The sequence below is a fragment of the Mastomys coucha genome, unplaced genomic scaffold (assembly GCF_008632895.1).
Source record: "Mastomys coucha isolate ucsf_1 unplaced genomic scaffold, UCSF_Mcou_1 pScaffold14, whole genome shotgun sequence".
NCBI classification, from domain to species: Eukaryota; Metazoa; Chordata; class Mammalia; order Rodentia; family Muridae; genus Mastomys; species Mastomys coucha.
The window spans coordinates 30,142,750-30,158,622 of NW_022196896.1; the positions used below are offsets into that span (position 1 = coordinate 30,142,750).

The window sequence follows — 15,873 nt, forward strand, 5'->3', positions numbered from 1 at the left end:
AAAAAAAAAAAAAAAAAAAACCCAAAACAAGGATGAACCCTTGTTCCCTTCCCCCTCTCCCTGCTCACCACCCTACCCTTTCCTGCTTACTGTCCCTGGCATTCCTCTACACTGGGGCACAGAACCTTCACAGGACCAAAAGTACTGGCTTCCAGGCAGCTAGGTTGAGGGTCTTAAAGCCCATAGCCACAGTGTCACATCTATTGTAACAGGGCCACACCTTCTAATAGTGATACTCCCTGGGCCGAGCATATATAAACATCACAGATGTGATTCCTTTTGTATTGTATCTCTTTATAGGACAAACTTGGACTCATTTCAGTTTTCTCACCAAAGATTGCCAATTTCCATTTCAGAATATTGGATAAATGTTATATAGTGTTTATGTGTATTTACACATTCTTGAAGGCCATACATAGAAAATATGTGTATAATTTTAATTCAGTCTTCCTGCTATTATGTGTAAATGCCAAGTTTTAAAATATTTAAGTTTCTCACTGAAAATTTCAAGTTAGTTCATGATTTTAAATTTACATTGAAATTTTAAAAACCAAAAAAAAAAAGAAAAAAAGAAAAAAATTAGCCATCTAGTATTGAACATTTAATCACAGGAGGACATAGGAGTCATCCATAGTCATATGAGAAGTTACTATACTCGGGCTTTGTGTTACTATGATAAGATACATGAGAAAGCCAAGTTACAGGAAGGAAAATTGATTTCAGCCCATGGTTTCAAAGGGTTCAATAATCATAGCAAGGAGGCATTAAGCAGAGCCAGGAGGCATAGCAGCCAGGAGGAAGGCAGAGGGCTAAGAAAGGTACAGCCTGGAAGACAGGTCCCTAGTGACCTCCCCCAGAGGCCCTGCCTCCTGCTTCTCACTGCTTCCTAACACTGACATCATATTATGAATGAACTAAAGGATATGTGACCTCCTGTTGCCATCTGATTGTCTCAGAAATGCCAGTGTGGACACATGTAGAGGGGTGTTCCCAGGCTACTCAAGCTGGCACTCAAGACCATCACAAGTAACACAGGACTATCTATCACAATTAGCACTGTCATATTTTATGGCATTTACACTTCTTTCTTGTTCCCTTAAATAATGTTCCTAAAATTTGTTAATGTTGTAATTTTATATCATAGCATTTTAAAATTATGTATTATGAACAAACAGTTCTTTTAACAATTTAGTGAATTGAACTTTGTCATTAAAGTGCTAATAAATTGTTGAGGAATATAAGATCATATTTTTTGGTTAATTTTCAAATCTTTGATTTTCTAATGTTACTGATGGCACAAGATGATAGTCACTGTAATTCAGACATAGAACATAAACCTTAGCAGAAGAATATGAGTTAAAAATTTGTTTTTGAGTTTTATTTGGAATTAGCCTTCCTTTGTTTTTGATTAGAAAGTAATTTAAAATGATGCTTTTTTCTTTCTTCTTCCTCTCTTTCTTTCTTTCCTTCTTTCTCCCTTTCTTCCTTTGTGTTTGGAGGTTGGGGTGGGTGGATGCATATTCTAAGGTGGACCCATGTGGAGGTCAGACGACAACTTTGTGAGAGTCAGTGGACTCCTTCTACCATGTGGGTCCTAGGGATTGAACTCTGGTTGTCAGACTCCATGGCAGTTGTCTTTACCCACAGATTCATCTGGCCTGTTGCAAAAAAAAAAAAAAAAAATCTATATTCCATGTATCTCACATTTACAGATGTTACCTTTAAGTAAAAGTAGTCTTATTTCTGGATTCTTTGTTTGGGTTTGGGTTTTGTTTGTTTACTTGTTTGGTTTTACAGCTCTATAAATCATACAGGTGCTTACTACTTGTGGATTTATCTCAGGTTTTAGAGCTACTTTGCAGAAGCAAGTGTGAGCTTGGTCATTTCAGGAGAGTAATGGTATAATGCTACTGTGTTTATATTCACAGATTTGTCAAATCCTGCAACCTTCCGAGATCTTAGTAAGCCAGTGGGAGCCCTAAACCCGGAGCGGCTGGAGAGACTGCTGGTAGTGTGTGGGGCTCTTTGCTTCTAAGCGGCGTTGCACGTCATGGCCTGTGCTTGCTCAGTCCCTAGACTTAGGTGCACTGTGTCAGGACATCCTCACCCTTTGCTGCTCTCTCCACTGTTTCTGTCTGCTTTGCTTTAGTTTGGGAAGTGGGAGGCAAATTATTTTCATGCAGATCTTGTTTGATAAATTACAAAAGAGGGACACCAACGTAGCGTGTATTTTTACACTCGACCCACATTTATCTATAGGAAATGATTGTGCTAACAGACCCTCCCCCCAGCTTCCCTTGAATCCGAGAATAAAAGACACATACACAGTTTTTTCTTTACAACTTGCCTTCTTAGCACAATGGTTGGGTGCTACTGTCTTCACCTGGAAAAGCATGCCATGAGCAATTTCTTATCTCAGTCTCTTCCACCTGCCCTAAACTTCAGTGGCTAAACTCCCTGACCACCCACCAGTAGGGGCAGTCTGTGTGGCCACTTCATTTTGAGATCTCACATGGTTCCCTGATTCAAAGCAAGGTGAATTCCGTCTCCTGCCTTGCATTCCCCTCCTGCCTACAGGGACCCAAAAGTCCTGCTTGTCACTTCTGCCCAGCAATTGGCCCATGACTTTCTTTACTGACAGATCAAGAAACAATTGGGGAACAGGACCTTAGCATCAGAACCTCTCCCTGCACACAAAATTACATCTGTTTTGTTGTATGTCAGCACCATCAACACCCTAAACCTAGAAAGCTAGAGTCCACAGCAGGAGTGCCACTGGTCACCAGTGCACTTTCTCACTGGCCCTCTACTGTTCCTGACAGGAATGGGGAATGCAGTGTGTCTGCTTCTCTGCTAAGGGTTGGCTCCTCGGGCAGTCACTGCTCCTCTGCTAAGGGTTGACTCCTCGGGCAGTCACTGCTCCTCTGCTAAGGGTTGGCTCCTCAGGCAGTCACTGCTCCTCTGCTAAGGGTTGACTCCTCAGGCAGTCACTGCTCCTCTGCTAAGGGTTGGCTCCTCGGGCAGTCACTGCTCCTCTGCTAAGGGTTGGCTCCTCGGGCAGTCACTGCTCCTCTGCTAAGGGTTGGCTCCTCGGGCAGTCACTGCTCCTCTGCTAAGGGTTGGCTCCTCGGGCAGTCACTGCTCCTCTGCTAAGGGTTGGCTCCTCGGGCAGTCACTGGCTCACAGTCAGTGTGGGCTGTCTGTTCTTATGTTGCAGATGCGATACAAGGAAATGCCTGAGCCGAAGTTCATGTATGGGAGCCACTACTCTTCCCCAGGCTATGTACTCTTTTTTCTCGTCAGGATCGGTAAGGCTCTGGCATCAGTGGCGTCTGAGCGCTGAGCCGTCTCTAAAGCCCTAGTGCATTGCTTCACGTGGGTTCTCAGATAACTCTACAGTCTGATTTAACCCTGTTTTTGTTTCCCTCTAGCACCAGAGTATATGCTGTGTCTACAAAATGGAAGATTTGATAATGCAGATAGGATGTTCAACAGGTTTGTTAAAACACTTAACCATTTTTAAAACTTTCTGATTATATATATATAATCATATATATATGGTATGCTTGTTTTTAAATTGTAGATATAAACAAAAGTGGTAAGAAAAATAAAACCTAAAAGGTCTGGAGCCATATACCTTTAAGCCTCAAGAGACAGGCAGGCAGATCTTTGTGAATTCTAGGCCAGCCTGGTCTTCATATAGAGTTCTACAACAGCTAGGGCTACTGTAAGACCCTGTCTCAAAAACAAGTTATTTCTTTCAAACTTTTTCCTTTTTCATATTGTGTGTATATATAGGAAAACACATTTTTAATTATTCTAATTGTATTTTATGCATATGAGTGCTTGTCCGCATTGTCTGCATGTATACCATGTATACCCTATGCCCACAGGACCCAGAAGATTTTTCTGGAACTGGATTTATAGACAGTTGTGCCACCACACCAGGTTAAAGAACAAAGATTTTTCTCCTGTCCTGTGCAGGCTAAGCAGTTTTTTCCCATACTATTTTGAAACAATGCTTTTAAAAATCACTGTGTCATGTTTTAGAATATATTCTAATTTACTTAAACTATTATTCTCTGTTGGGCAATTAGATTTGTCTCCCCAAATTTTATTCTACTTAATAATTCTGCTATGGTGAAAGCATTAAAATTGGCTTACACATTTATATGATTAACATTTCCTTACCAGAATACAAAAAGGGAACAAAATCCCTTTGTGTCTCACCATGGCTATAGTCTGATCTTTTCTGGAGCCACAAAGCAGTTGCAATAGTGTCCCCTCGGGGAAGTGTAGCTTCCATGGGCAGTGTGCATGTGGTGGTGTGAATGGTGTCCCCTCGTGGGTGCAGTTCCCATGCCAGTATGAATGTGGTGGTGTGAATGGTGTCCCCTAGCGGGTGCAGTTCCCATACCAGTATGAATGTGGTGGTGTGGAGTAGTGTCCCCTAGTGGGTGCAGTTCCCATGACAGTGTGCATGTGGTGGTGTGAATGTTGTCCCCTCGTGGGTGCAGTTCCCATGCCAGTATGAATGTGGTGGTGTGAATGGTGTCCCCTAGCGGGTGCAGTAACCATGCCAGTATGAATGTGGTGTTATGGAGCAGTGTCCCCTAGCGGGTGCAGTTCCCATGACAGTGTACATGTGGTGGTGTGGGGTGGGCCTGGGTCACTCTTCTGTGGTCTAGTGAAGTGCAACCAACCCACTGGGCCATACTTTTCTTTTTGGTCACATGGATGTTAAAAGTTATGTCAGTGAGAAAGGTAGAGCACCAGAACCTGAAACAGTAGGGGTCAGTGGAAGGATGCAGAGCAGAGCCTGCTGCGGCTGTCCCCATAGCTCAGGTTAATCAGCACAACACTCTTTCATGTCTAGTATTGCAGAAACCTGGAAAAACTGCTTGGATGGCGCAACAGATTTTAAAGAGGTAAGTAGTGTAGGAAGCGGGTGTTCTAGGGGCCTTTGGTTTCTGAATGCTTTAAAACATCTGTTGTATATCCCCAACCTGCAACTTGCAGTTGATTCCAGAATTCTATGATGAAGATGTCAGCTTTTTGGTCAATAGTCTGAAGTTGGATCTGGGAAAGAGACAAGGAGGGCAGATGGTTGATGACGTGGAGCTTCCAGCATGGGCCTCAAGTGAGTGCCTCCTGAGCCATGCTTCCCAAGTAGTGCAGTTGTGGTGTCATTTGTTGTATTGTGTTGCTTGTGAGTTTTAAGTATACCTACTTAATTTAACTAGAATCTGTCTATCCCAGCCAGAAGTGTGCTGTGAAGTGTATATTGTAAGGAGATTGATATATGTTTGACAGATCTAAATGTTGTAAAAATGGTTCCTGACACTTTTTTCCAGAAAAAAAAATTATGTAAGATGAAGAATAAAACTCATTAGAAATAGTATGACTTTAAAAGGAAAAATACGTAGAAGCATGCGTGTCTCTTGGAGTTTTATGCACAAGTGGATAGATACAAGAAATATTAACAGAGATTGCCTAAAATTCTGATTAAGTCTCCTCTGACAGGTCCCCAAGACTTTCTGCAGAAGAACAAGGATGCCTTGGAAAGCAGTTACGTGTCCGAGCACCTTCACGAGTGGATTGATCTGATATTTGGCTATAAGCAAAAAGGGAGCGAGGCTGTAGGGGCCCATAATGGTATGTGATATTGGCTGACATTGCACTTAGTGTCTTGTGAGAATGTGGGCAGACAAGCTGGAGTCCCAGACCTCAGGAGGCTGAAGAAGGGAGAACATGAGCTCAAGACCAGCCTGGGCTCTATGTCCAGACTCTGCAAACCAAGTAGAATCTCTGATAGAACAGTGACATCAATGCCCGTGAAGGCCAAAGTTTGCTTTCAGATAAGCAGGAAGAGGATAGTGGCAGTCTGCCTCGTTGGCCTCAGTTCTTAGTGCCTCTGTGTCTCTGTCAGTAACCACTTACTTGAGCTGAAAGCCAGAAGTGACTGACTCAAGTGAGGTGCATTCACTCCAGTACTGTGGCTCATGTTTCTCTAAAGGAGAAAGTAATGCTAACCAAGGAAGATACAAGACAGCAGCCATCACGCCTGCCGAGTACAGCCTTCCTCACCAAAGCATAATAACACAAGTTAACATTTACTCAGTTTGAACATTAATCTGTTTCACAGATGAAAATTAATTTCTTTGAACACAGGTTTAAGTTTTTTACATTCTGGACAGAGTATATATAACTAAATGTACATTTTTTTCAATAGTATTTATATCTCTCCTTCAGTGTTTCATCCCCTGACCTATGAAGGCGGTGTAGACTTGAACAGGTATGTACGTGTTTACAAGGCTTTTTACTTTCACTATAAAACAGTTCTATGTGAATTATTAATGTGTGTATTGAGAAGTTATGAAATTATTTATATCTTGCTTTGAAGGTCCTAAAACATGGAAAATAGGGGCCAGAGAGATAGCTCAGCAGTTAACAGCACTCACTGCTGTTTGAAAGGATTTGAGTTTGATTCCTAACACCCATGTTTGGCAACTCAGAGCTATCTGGAACTCCAGCTCTGAAGAATCTGGTGCTCTTTTTTGGCCTATTCAGGCACCCATACATGTGTGGCATTCCCTCACTCACATTCACAATAAATAAAAATAATAGAAATAAATCATTTATGAAAGATGATGTTATGGAAAGGTGTATGAAGTTTAGTTCTTGCCTATAGTGGCTTTGTGAGGATTTGTGTCCCAGCCCATCTGCATTGTTTGACCCTGAACCTTGTGCCTTATATAATCCTCTATTCTTCTTCCTAAAGCATTGAGGATCCTGATGAAAAAGTAGCCATGCTGACCCAAATTTTGGAATTTGGGCAGACACCAAAACAGCTGTTTGTGACACCACATCCTCGAAGGATTACCCCCAAGTTTAAAAGTTTGTCCCAAGCCTCCAGCTACAATGCTTCTATGACAGATTCCCCAGGTAAGTCTTATGAAGAATAAATGTGAAGTGGCCCTGTTGTCTGTATTTTGTGATTAACATGTTTCTGAAGATTCTGAAGCAAAGATGAAACGTGGACTCCTGAGTTGCTCAGAGATGTTTGCCTTTGAGGGAGGCACTGGGTTGCTCCAGTGGCAGAGGCCTGCCTTTGTAGTACATGCCCAGCCTTGGACTCGGCCCCAAGCACCCCAAAACAAACAAACACATGTATTTGTTCTACTCCTGTTTCTGTTCTAGGTTGTTGTTGAAAGAAATGAAGTCACGTCTTTTCTGGTCACCTCTCATCACGGTGATGGCCCCTTCCTTTCCTGTGGTTTTAAAGCTGCTGCCCCGTGCTTAGCAATACTCCCAGACATGCTTGCTTTAGCAGTCACCCACACCACACTTGTCTAGAAAAGACTTGCCCTGGCCTTGACTCTGCCAAACCCACTTACAGGTCTTGAATTCAGCTCAAACTGCTTTGCTTTTTAACTTGGTTTTCTTTTCTTCTCTTTTTTCTTTTCTCTTCTTTCTCTTTTTTCTTCTTCTTCTTCCTCTCTCTCTCTCTCTCTCTCTCTCTCTCTCTCTCTCTCTCTCTCTCTCTCTGTTTCTTTTAACAATTTTCTTTTAACATGTGGCAAATGTGTATAGAGTATCTCCTTTATCCAGGCCACAGTGGCTACTAAGATAAACTTGAAGAAAGGAGGTGTCATGCACCTCTACCCATGTAACCACATTTCTTATCTCATAGAGCCTCTCAGGAGGAGCCATGTGATGGCACGCAGCCTCTCATCAGCAAAGCATTTCCTTTTCTTTGTAGTTTTGTCTCATGACACCCAGGCATGCTGAGCCTTTCAGGCACGCTGCTACAAGAGTAGCTAAACCTCTCTCCAGCCTCTTACTGTGGGGGCTTGAGAACAGCAGCCTAAAGTACATCCAGGGACATCCAGGCTAAAGTGGGGTTACTGTCCTCTTCCCTTTGTCACCAACCCTAACCACCATCATGTGAGCACTTGAAACAGGGTAAATACTCTGTTTAATAGCTTCTCTTCAGGCAGAAGTGAGAGCATTACTCCTCCCTTGAGGAACACGAAGCCTTATTTGAGTTCTCGTTTTCTTTCTGCTTCTCAAAACCAAAATAAAAGTGTTCCTAGGCAACTGTTCAGTTTTCCAAAGGAAGGGACTGAGAGGGAAATGGCCACTCAGTGATGGCCATTTTATATCCTGTGATGCCTAAGCAACTGGTCAAGTCAGGACTTCGCAAACACTAGGAAGCCTGGAGCTTTCAATGCAATGGTTTATGTATAATTGTTTTCTTAGCTAATATTGGGCTATATCATAAGTACCTTTGAAAGTATATTTTGGTGGGTGGCTCATTTTCTTTGTTCCTTAACATTGATAGAATATCCTGTGGATCTGAAACAGTTGCCATTCTATAGTTTACTGATTCATTTAGCACCTGTTTCATGTAGTTTCTCCAGGAGAGGAGTCATTTGAAGACCTGACTGAGGAAAGCAAAACTCTGGCCTGGAATAATATCACCAAGTTGCAGCTACATGAGCAGTACAAGATCCACAAAGAGTAAGATTACCTCGTATGGCTTCTAATCCAGCGGTTCTTAACCTGTAGATCACAACCCGTTTGGGGATCTCATATGATATATTACATTACAGTTCAAGAAATAGCAATAAAATAATGCTGTGGTGGGGGGTCACCAAAACTTTATGAACTATGTTAAAGGGTCACAGCATTAGGAAAGTTGAGACCCCTAGTCTGTAAAAGCTGGGGGTTTGGCATGGGAGTGAACTATAAAAAACCAAGTAACATGGGGAAGTATCCATCTAATGTTTCCTTCATTGGCTTCTGGCCTACAAAATGTCTATGCAGATTTGTGAAGTCAGTGTAGCAAAGGAAAATTAATTTGGGCCCCCATGCTCTCCCATCCTATCATTTCTGTCATATGTTGTTCTAGGATGAGATTGGGCTGCAGATGGCCTGTAGTTTTGTACCTCTCTGGACATGCCTTCCCTCAAATCTTAAAAAGTGGGAAATTATGGAACAAGTGTATTTGTCATCAAGCTTTGAATTTATTGATAGTGTAGGAAAAAGTATTTCTTAAAAAAATAACAAGGCCAACAAGGCCATGCAAGTGTCAGGTTAGGAATTTAGGTCCCTAGAGGCCATATGAAAGCCAGGCAGGTATGGTGGCCATCTGCAATCTCAGAACTCTGGAAACAGAGACAGAGGTTGGGTCCCTAGGCAAGCTGGCTAGCTGGAGATTCAAGGAAAAACCCTGCCTCAATAAAGTGAGTGGAGAGCCATCAAGGGAGACCTCTGACATCAACTGTGGGACTCCACATGCACACTACCCCCAAAGACACATGCTAGCTTCTCTTCCCTTAATTGCCCCCCCCCAAAGGCATCTAGGAAGCCACCATGTATTCCAAGACAATGCAGTGAAGCTGTGAATAAACCTCCAGTACATATACAAGTAACCGTGATTGACCTCAGATGTTCTTTAAAGGGGACTACTAGACCCACATACATACACCAGTGGCAGACATTAGGGACAGGGTATTCTGAATGGAATGAAGCCAGCAATAGTAAAGAATAAGTGCTGTCATTTGGGGGATGGTCAGGTAAGGCGGGGTTGTAGGAGAAAGTTTCCACTTGCTGGAAACATGGTCAGCATTGTCTGCTGCAGCTTTGAGAGCAAAGAGGGGGGATGTTTCCTAGAAGCAGGGTATTGTCTAAGCAAAGGTGGGCATTGCGAAGGGTTGGCTTGTAGTGGCAGAGACATGCAGAGAACAGTTCAAGTGAAGAAGCTACAAAGACAAAATGAAGCAAACCCAGTAACAGTGAAGCAGAACAAGTGTCCTCTCACAGAGCTGATGGTAATCTATACAACTTTGGATTTCAACAGGGCGGTTACAGGGATAGCAGTGTCTTGCAATGGGTCTTCGGTCTTTACCACCTCACAAGGTATGTCTTCCTCCCTGAAAAGCTGTTTAGCTGCAAGCACAGAGTCTGAGCTAAGCTTTACTGCCATGTGCTGCTTCCATAAAAAATAGACTTTAGGAAAAGTTTTTTGTAGTTTGCCAAAAAAGGGAAAGTTTCCTGGAGCTGACATGGTTTCCTAGATGAAGTCACAAGGCAAGAACTGTCTCTTGGCTATGGCCTTGCTTTCTCCAGGCTATTTTACTGCAAGAGGTTCCAGGCCTGCTGCGTGACCTGCAGAACTCAGCCAGGGCTGAGGCTGACCTGGGCTGTTGGTGCTGCATGTCAGCTGGTGGAGTGTGGATTTGCTGCTAGTTTTACCTTGATACTCAGCAGATTGCTCTAATTTTTTTGTAGGATATAATATGCCATTGAAATCATATGTTGGTAGTTTACCTGTGCCTTATTGATAAGACTTAAAACTGTCTCTTAATGATACACTAGACTTTGACTATAAGACTTAAAACTTTATCTTCATGATACACTAGACTTTGGCTATCCTGATCTATGAAAGCATTAGCAGTATTCATCCCTTACAGCACGTGTGTTTTCCTGGAGGTGTGTGTAGCATCGTTAACTGAAGTGTGTCCCAGTGAAAGGGGAATGTAATTGCTCAGCTTTAGCATCAGGACAGCCAGTTCTGACAGAGCCACTGATTGTTCTCCACGAAGCTACTCTTCTTCAGTCCTAGATTACCATAGGAAACTGTAGGTTCCACACATAGTGTTTAGTAAACAATACTGTCCAGCTAACCACATCCAGGTAGATAAGTCCCTACTACCACAGTCTGCTACTATCCTGTGTTATCTGTGCCATTCATTCTTTTCTCTTCACATACCACCTAGGTTTCCATAAAATAGAACTTTGCACAAGGTGTGAAAAATGAATGTGTAGGGTTGCCACACTGAACACATCAGGGCACCTACACTGCTGCTCTGGGAGGAGGAGAACATCTGTGCTTTTGCTTTTGTAAAGTGTTCAAATTGTCTTCAGTAGATTTTGTGGTGAGCACTCAGACCTGCCTAACAGAATCAAGAGAAGGTCACATGCTGTTGTGTTTTTGTCTTCTGTGTTTGTTCTTAAGTTAGTGATAAGGAAAATTTTCATGAATTCAGTTGCAAAGATTGGGTTGAAATATGAGGTTTTATTATAGAGAAGAAATTTATTCAGCGTTCTTCTGACAGTGTACCATGTTGGCTATCTAAAAAGTAGTTGTGTGTGTTGGAATGTCTGTAGCAACACTAAAGTAAGTTGTGAGTCTTAGGTTTGTTTGTAGTACTGAAGGTTGTCTCTGAGACTTTTGCCCCATGATAGGCGAGTGCTCTGTCACTGAGCCTCTCTTCTGGGTTCATAAGAGTTCGTGTTGGTGAATTTGCACAGGACCACTTAGTCAATGGCATTAAACATTTGGCTATCTTAATTCCTACATTATTAATTATTATTATAATTCTTTTATGTTAGTTGTTCTACCAGCTAGTATATGCACTCGATCGGCATGTGATCAGCTGCGGGGCCTTAAAGCATTTGACAGGCACATTTATGGTTCTTCTTGTGTCTGCACCCCTGCTCCCAGTTTTATCTTCAACCTTACCTTTCTTTTCAGCTCCAACTCTGTCTGGTAGCTTTATAAAACAGGAGGGTATTGGGCTAAGCTCAGGATTTTCAGTGCCTGCTTTAGGCACTATTTCTTATACAACAAAATATTTTTCTTCCTCAGTAGAAAAAGTACTTCTCATCTATAAGTAGTTGGGAACAAGAATGTCACTCAATAATTAGGCCATTCATTTTTAAAAAAATTACTTTTATTGCCAAAATCTTTGTTTTCTTAAAATAAAACTTGGGCCTGCAGAGATGGCTCAGTGGTTTAAAATACTTGCTACTCTTTAGAGAACATGGGTTTGGTCCCCTGCCACACATGCTAGTCCATATAACCATCTAGAACTTCAGCTCTAGGGAATCCAACACTCTTTAGGCCTTCACAGGCAGCAGGTATACACGTAGTATACACATACATGTATGCAAAAACAAAACAAACAGAAACACACACACATACCTGTAAATCTTAAACTTTGTTTTGATATTAAGGTTTCTGCCTCCCTTGTCCGTAACTTTGCACTCACTTATGTGTGGGGCTTCACTGAGTATGAAGAAGGCCTTCGGAAATGTCATAGTATACCATGTCTATGCTGTAATTGTGGGGTTTCAGCTGATCATGAAGTTATAGCTCCTAGAATCTTAATGTTGGCAAGGTCTTTAGTTCTCTGTGAAACGACACTGCTGTTGCCCTCTAACAGTTCCAGTTCGTAAGGGCAGCTGTCCCTTGGCATCTTAGGGAATCTTTCATGTCTGTGTTCTGACTCTTAGATTCCACTTTGAAGATGTTTTCTAAGGAATCCAAAATGCTACAAAGAAGTATATCATTTTCAAATATGGTGAGTTTATTTATCAGTGTTATGGTAGAAGTCCATTGAGGATTTGAGCATTTGCCTAGCATGTGCAAGGCCTTGCCTGAATCTTGAATGTGGAGGGAGGGTTGGCATAAGGGAGGGGAAGGAAGGAGGTAGGAAGGAGGGAGGGCTAGTTTCTCCTTGCTTCTTTCTAATACTAGAGTGATTTCGTTTTAACCAAAAATCTTGAATACCCAGTAGAATTCTCCTTAATAAGTCTATGTTTTCTTTTAGCTATCAGAAAAGAAATATTTCTATACTATTTAAAATACTTTTGGCTCAGTGCTATAAAACAAGTTATTAAAGAATGTGCCTTATTTTTAATTAAGGTCAGTTCTCCAGGAGATTTTGAAATTGCATTAGGAACCATGTATAATTTGCATAGCCACATGTCTGCAAACCAGCTCTGAGCTCTGGGAAGTTCCGAGGAAGACCACTATAGAAAGAATCTGGTAGCAATCTTGCCATACTAACTACTAATCTACTAACTACTAACTACTGCAAGTGACTGATATCAACCCTTTTCTACTTCAGGCTTTGTCATCTTGTTTACTTTTGCCAGGAGACACCACTGTCATAAGTTCTTCTTGGGATAACAACGTGTATGTATCCAAGCCTGCTTCTTTGTAATTAATTCTGCATACTTAGTGGCTGTCTCCCATGTGGATGAGAGGGATAAACGGCCTTCCACTAGGAGATACACACTGGAGATGAGGACAGTATTACTGGATTCAAATGCCATTATTTTAGTGTAAGAATTTCTCCAGTTAGAATCTATTTTTCTGATGTTTAAACTCAGGTGAAATGTAGCTAAGACAGTTGAGAAATAATATAATTTCAAATTCAAATGTTGAATAATTTTCACTTAGTAATACAAGAAAAAGAAATGTGTAATTCCATTAAGCCTCGGTAGTTTAGAATTTAAGAAACAATATTTATTTCTTAAATGAATGTTTAAGAATCTTAGAGTTAAGCTTGGATACTATTTTAATAGTTGTTGTTATCTTTTAGCTATTTTTATTCCATAGCATTTGGAAGACGCCAAGACACACTGATGGGACATGACGATGCTGTCAGTAAGATCTGTTGGCATAATGACAGGCTGTATTCTGCATCTTGGGACTCTACTGTGAAGGTTTATATGCACTTATTAACCGAAAATGTTTGATCATAAAATATTGCAAGCCATTCAGCTTCCTATCAAAATATTCAGTTGCTTTACTTTTTCAGAAACTATGTAAACAATATATAAAGATATGTTATTATTGCCTTTTCTTAAACATCTGTTTTCTTTTTGGATAGTTTTATACATGCAGATAATGTATCATGACCATGTCCAGCACAGATTTCCTCCCCTTTTTACCCTGGACTCTCCCAGTACTTTCCCCTCCCAACTTCAACTCCTCCTCCTCTTCTTTTAAACCCAGACTCCAATTAGTGTTGCCTGCATGGAAAATAGATGTAGGCCACCATCCACAAGAGCTTGAGTAACCTGTCAGATGCCATACCCGTGAAGGAAAATAGCACCCCAGCCAACAAGTTGCCAGTAGTTTCTTAGCTATGGATAGAGCCTCCTGGAACCCCTCTTATTCATGGTGGAATATTATGACAGTCTCATGTAGGCAACCACAACTGTTGTGAGTTCATGAGAGCCACAGCCATATCAAGAAGACAACATTCCCTAACACTCCCGCCCATCCTACAGACTGTTAGGACCTTCTTTATGCTTCAGGAAGTAGCTTCTCTGACCCAGGTTGAGAGCAGCACCTATCTATGGGGCTAAGCGTGTATATGTAGAAGGCAGATTGGTAACTTGGCTCTTCAGCAAAACAACAATAATAGGCTTTCACCTAAGGCTCTGGACTTCCCCAGCTGTGGGCTTTTGACCAGCTGAATAGGACAAGCCATGACTTCCTCCTTCTAGAGTAGGCTTCAGATCCAATTGGAAAGCCATTGTGGTACAAAGTAGGCACACTGTGACTGGCAGGTCAGTCTATTAGCACACAGGGTCCACTGTTAGAGAAATCTAGTCACCTCCAGTGACTGACACTGGAAGCTAGCCAGTGTCAAAGCTAGCCAATTTCTAGGTCATTTCCAACTTGATTTCTTATATCCTTCAATACAAGTGTGTTGTGTCTTCAATAATAGGGTTTCACTATGCATTTCTGCACAGTGTGTTCACTGTGCAGTGTTGACCGGCCTGTTGTTCAAAAACAGAATCTGAACAGAATCTTGCTTGATTAACTAGTTGATCAATTAATCCTTTCAGTGCAAGTTAAGTTGAAGAATCATTGAGATCAGCGTGTTTAGATGTGAAGCAGGCATCCATGTACACATCTACTGTTTCTGTGCTCCAGGATGCCACAGGCCTTTTCTTCAGACCCTTATATGGTTTTCCCATGCCAGCCACTCCAGTGCTCCTTACCTTAGGTTTCCAGTTTCATTCTGTGTACAAGAAAAAAAGGAAACAAAAACTCTTATGTTCTTTGAAGGGTTTGTCACAATGTTTTTCCAACCTCACAGATATGTGTCATGTATATAATTTTAGTAACTTGGAGGTCCACGTTACTTACTTCTTAGTTTGTTTGGTTTTTGGTTTTTCGAGACAGGGTTTCTCTGTGTAGCCCTGGCTGTCCTGGAACTCACTCTGTAGACCAGGCTGGCCTTGAACTCAGAAATCTGCCTGCCTCTGCCTCCCAAGTGCTGGGATTAAAGGTGTGCGCCACCACTGCCCGGCTGTTACTTACTTCTTGAAACATTATTAGATACCACCACACTTCTGTATTCACATTCCCTTGATTCACACAGTGCTTCAACTGCACAGAGCAGCACATTCAGGGGATGGATGTGGACAGAGGCAGGTGTGTACTAGTGGGGAGAGGCCCACGGGGAGAAGCTGGACCTGTCCCAGCATCCACTGGCAGGCAGGCTGGATGGGAGGTTTTTTCAAATGTATTGAGAATTTTGTATTAAGGTTTAAAAACACCTTCCGCAATGTGCTCTGTCCTAGGTGTGGTCCGGTGTTCCTGCAGAGATGCCAGGCACAAAAAGACACCAGTTTGACTTACTGGCTGAGCTGGAACATGATGTCAGTGTGAGTCCAACAGCAGAGCTCTAGGTCCAGAGGGCGGGTGGCGAGGAAGTACTTGGATTTATGTAGTTTTCCCCTGTCATTTTCTTTTTCAGATTAAGGATTATAGGCAAGCTCTTTGGGTGACCCTGTTAGGTATTTGATTCTGCCTTTCTTTCACTCTCTAGTTTGTTCCTTTGTACATTCCCCTGAGAATTAACTTCTGTTCCCAATTAGTTTTCAAAATGTTAGTTTTAAGCTGGGACCCAGTATCCTCATGCTTTCTGACCTAGAAGGTGAAGGGACCATCTGTTCAGGAGACACCTATCCCAAAGCTGAGAACGGTGACAAGCTGCCTGGGATGCCAACAATGCACAACCTTGTAGCAAAGCCGAAGTAAAGCTTGTTCCTGTTTTT

The 15,873-nt window shown here is 42.0% G+C and overlaps 1 protein-coding gene across 2 annotated transcripts in view; it reads left to right on the forward strand.

Annotated features, from left to right (window-relative positions):
* Positions 1-15,873, forward strand: part of Nsmaf (neutral sphingomyelinase activation associated factor) — a 60,014-nt gene that overhangs the window by 34,292 nt on the left and 9,849 nt on the right. For both annotated transcript variants that reach the window (XM_031366681.1, XM_031366682.1), the window contains exons 14-27: positions 1,929-2,008; positions 3,218-3,308; positions 3,432-3,495; positions 4,877-4,928; positions 5,020-5,140; positions 5,524-5,655; positions 6,253-6,295; positions 6,782-6,945; positions 8,415-8,523; positions 9,866-9,924; positions 12,304-12,371; positions 12,921-12,988; positions 13,398-13,521; positions 15,397-15,480. In XM_031366681.1, coding sequence (XP_031222541.1) covers positions 1,929-2,008; positions 3,218-3,308; positions 3,432-3,495; positions 4,877-4,928; positions 5,020-5,140; positions 5,524-5,655; positions 6,253-6,295; positions 6,782-6,945; positions 8,415-8,523; positions 9,866-9,924; positions 12,304-12,371; positions 12,921-12,988; positions 13,398-13,521; positions 15,397-15,480 — 1,259 coding nt within the window. The remainder of the gene's footprint in view (positions 1-1,928; positions 2,009-3,217; positions 3,309-3,431; positions 3,496-4,876; positions 4,929-5,019; positions 5,141-5,523; positions 5,656-6,252; positions 6,296-6,781; positions 6,946-8,414; positions 8,524-9,865; positions 9,925-12,303; positions 12,372-12,920; positions 12,989-13,397; positions 13,522-15,396; positions 15,481-15,873) is intronic.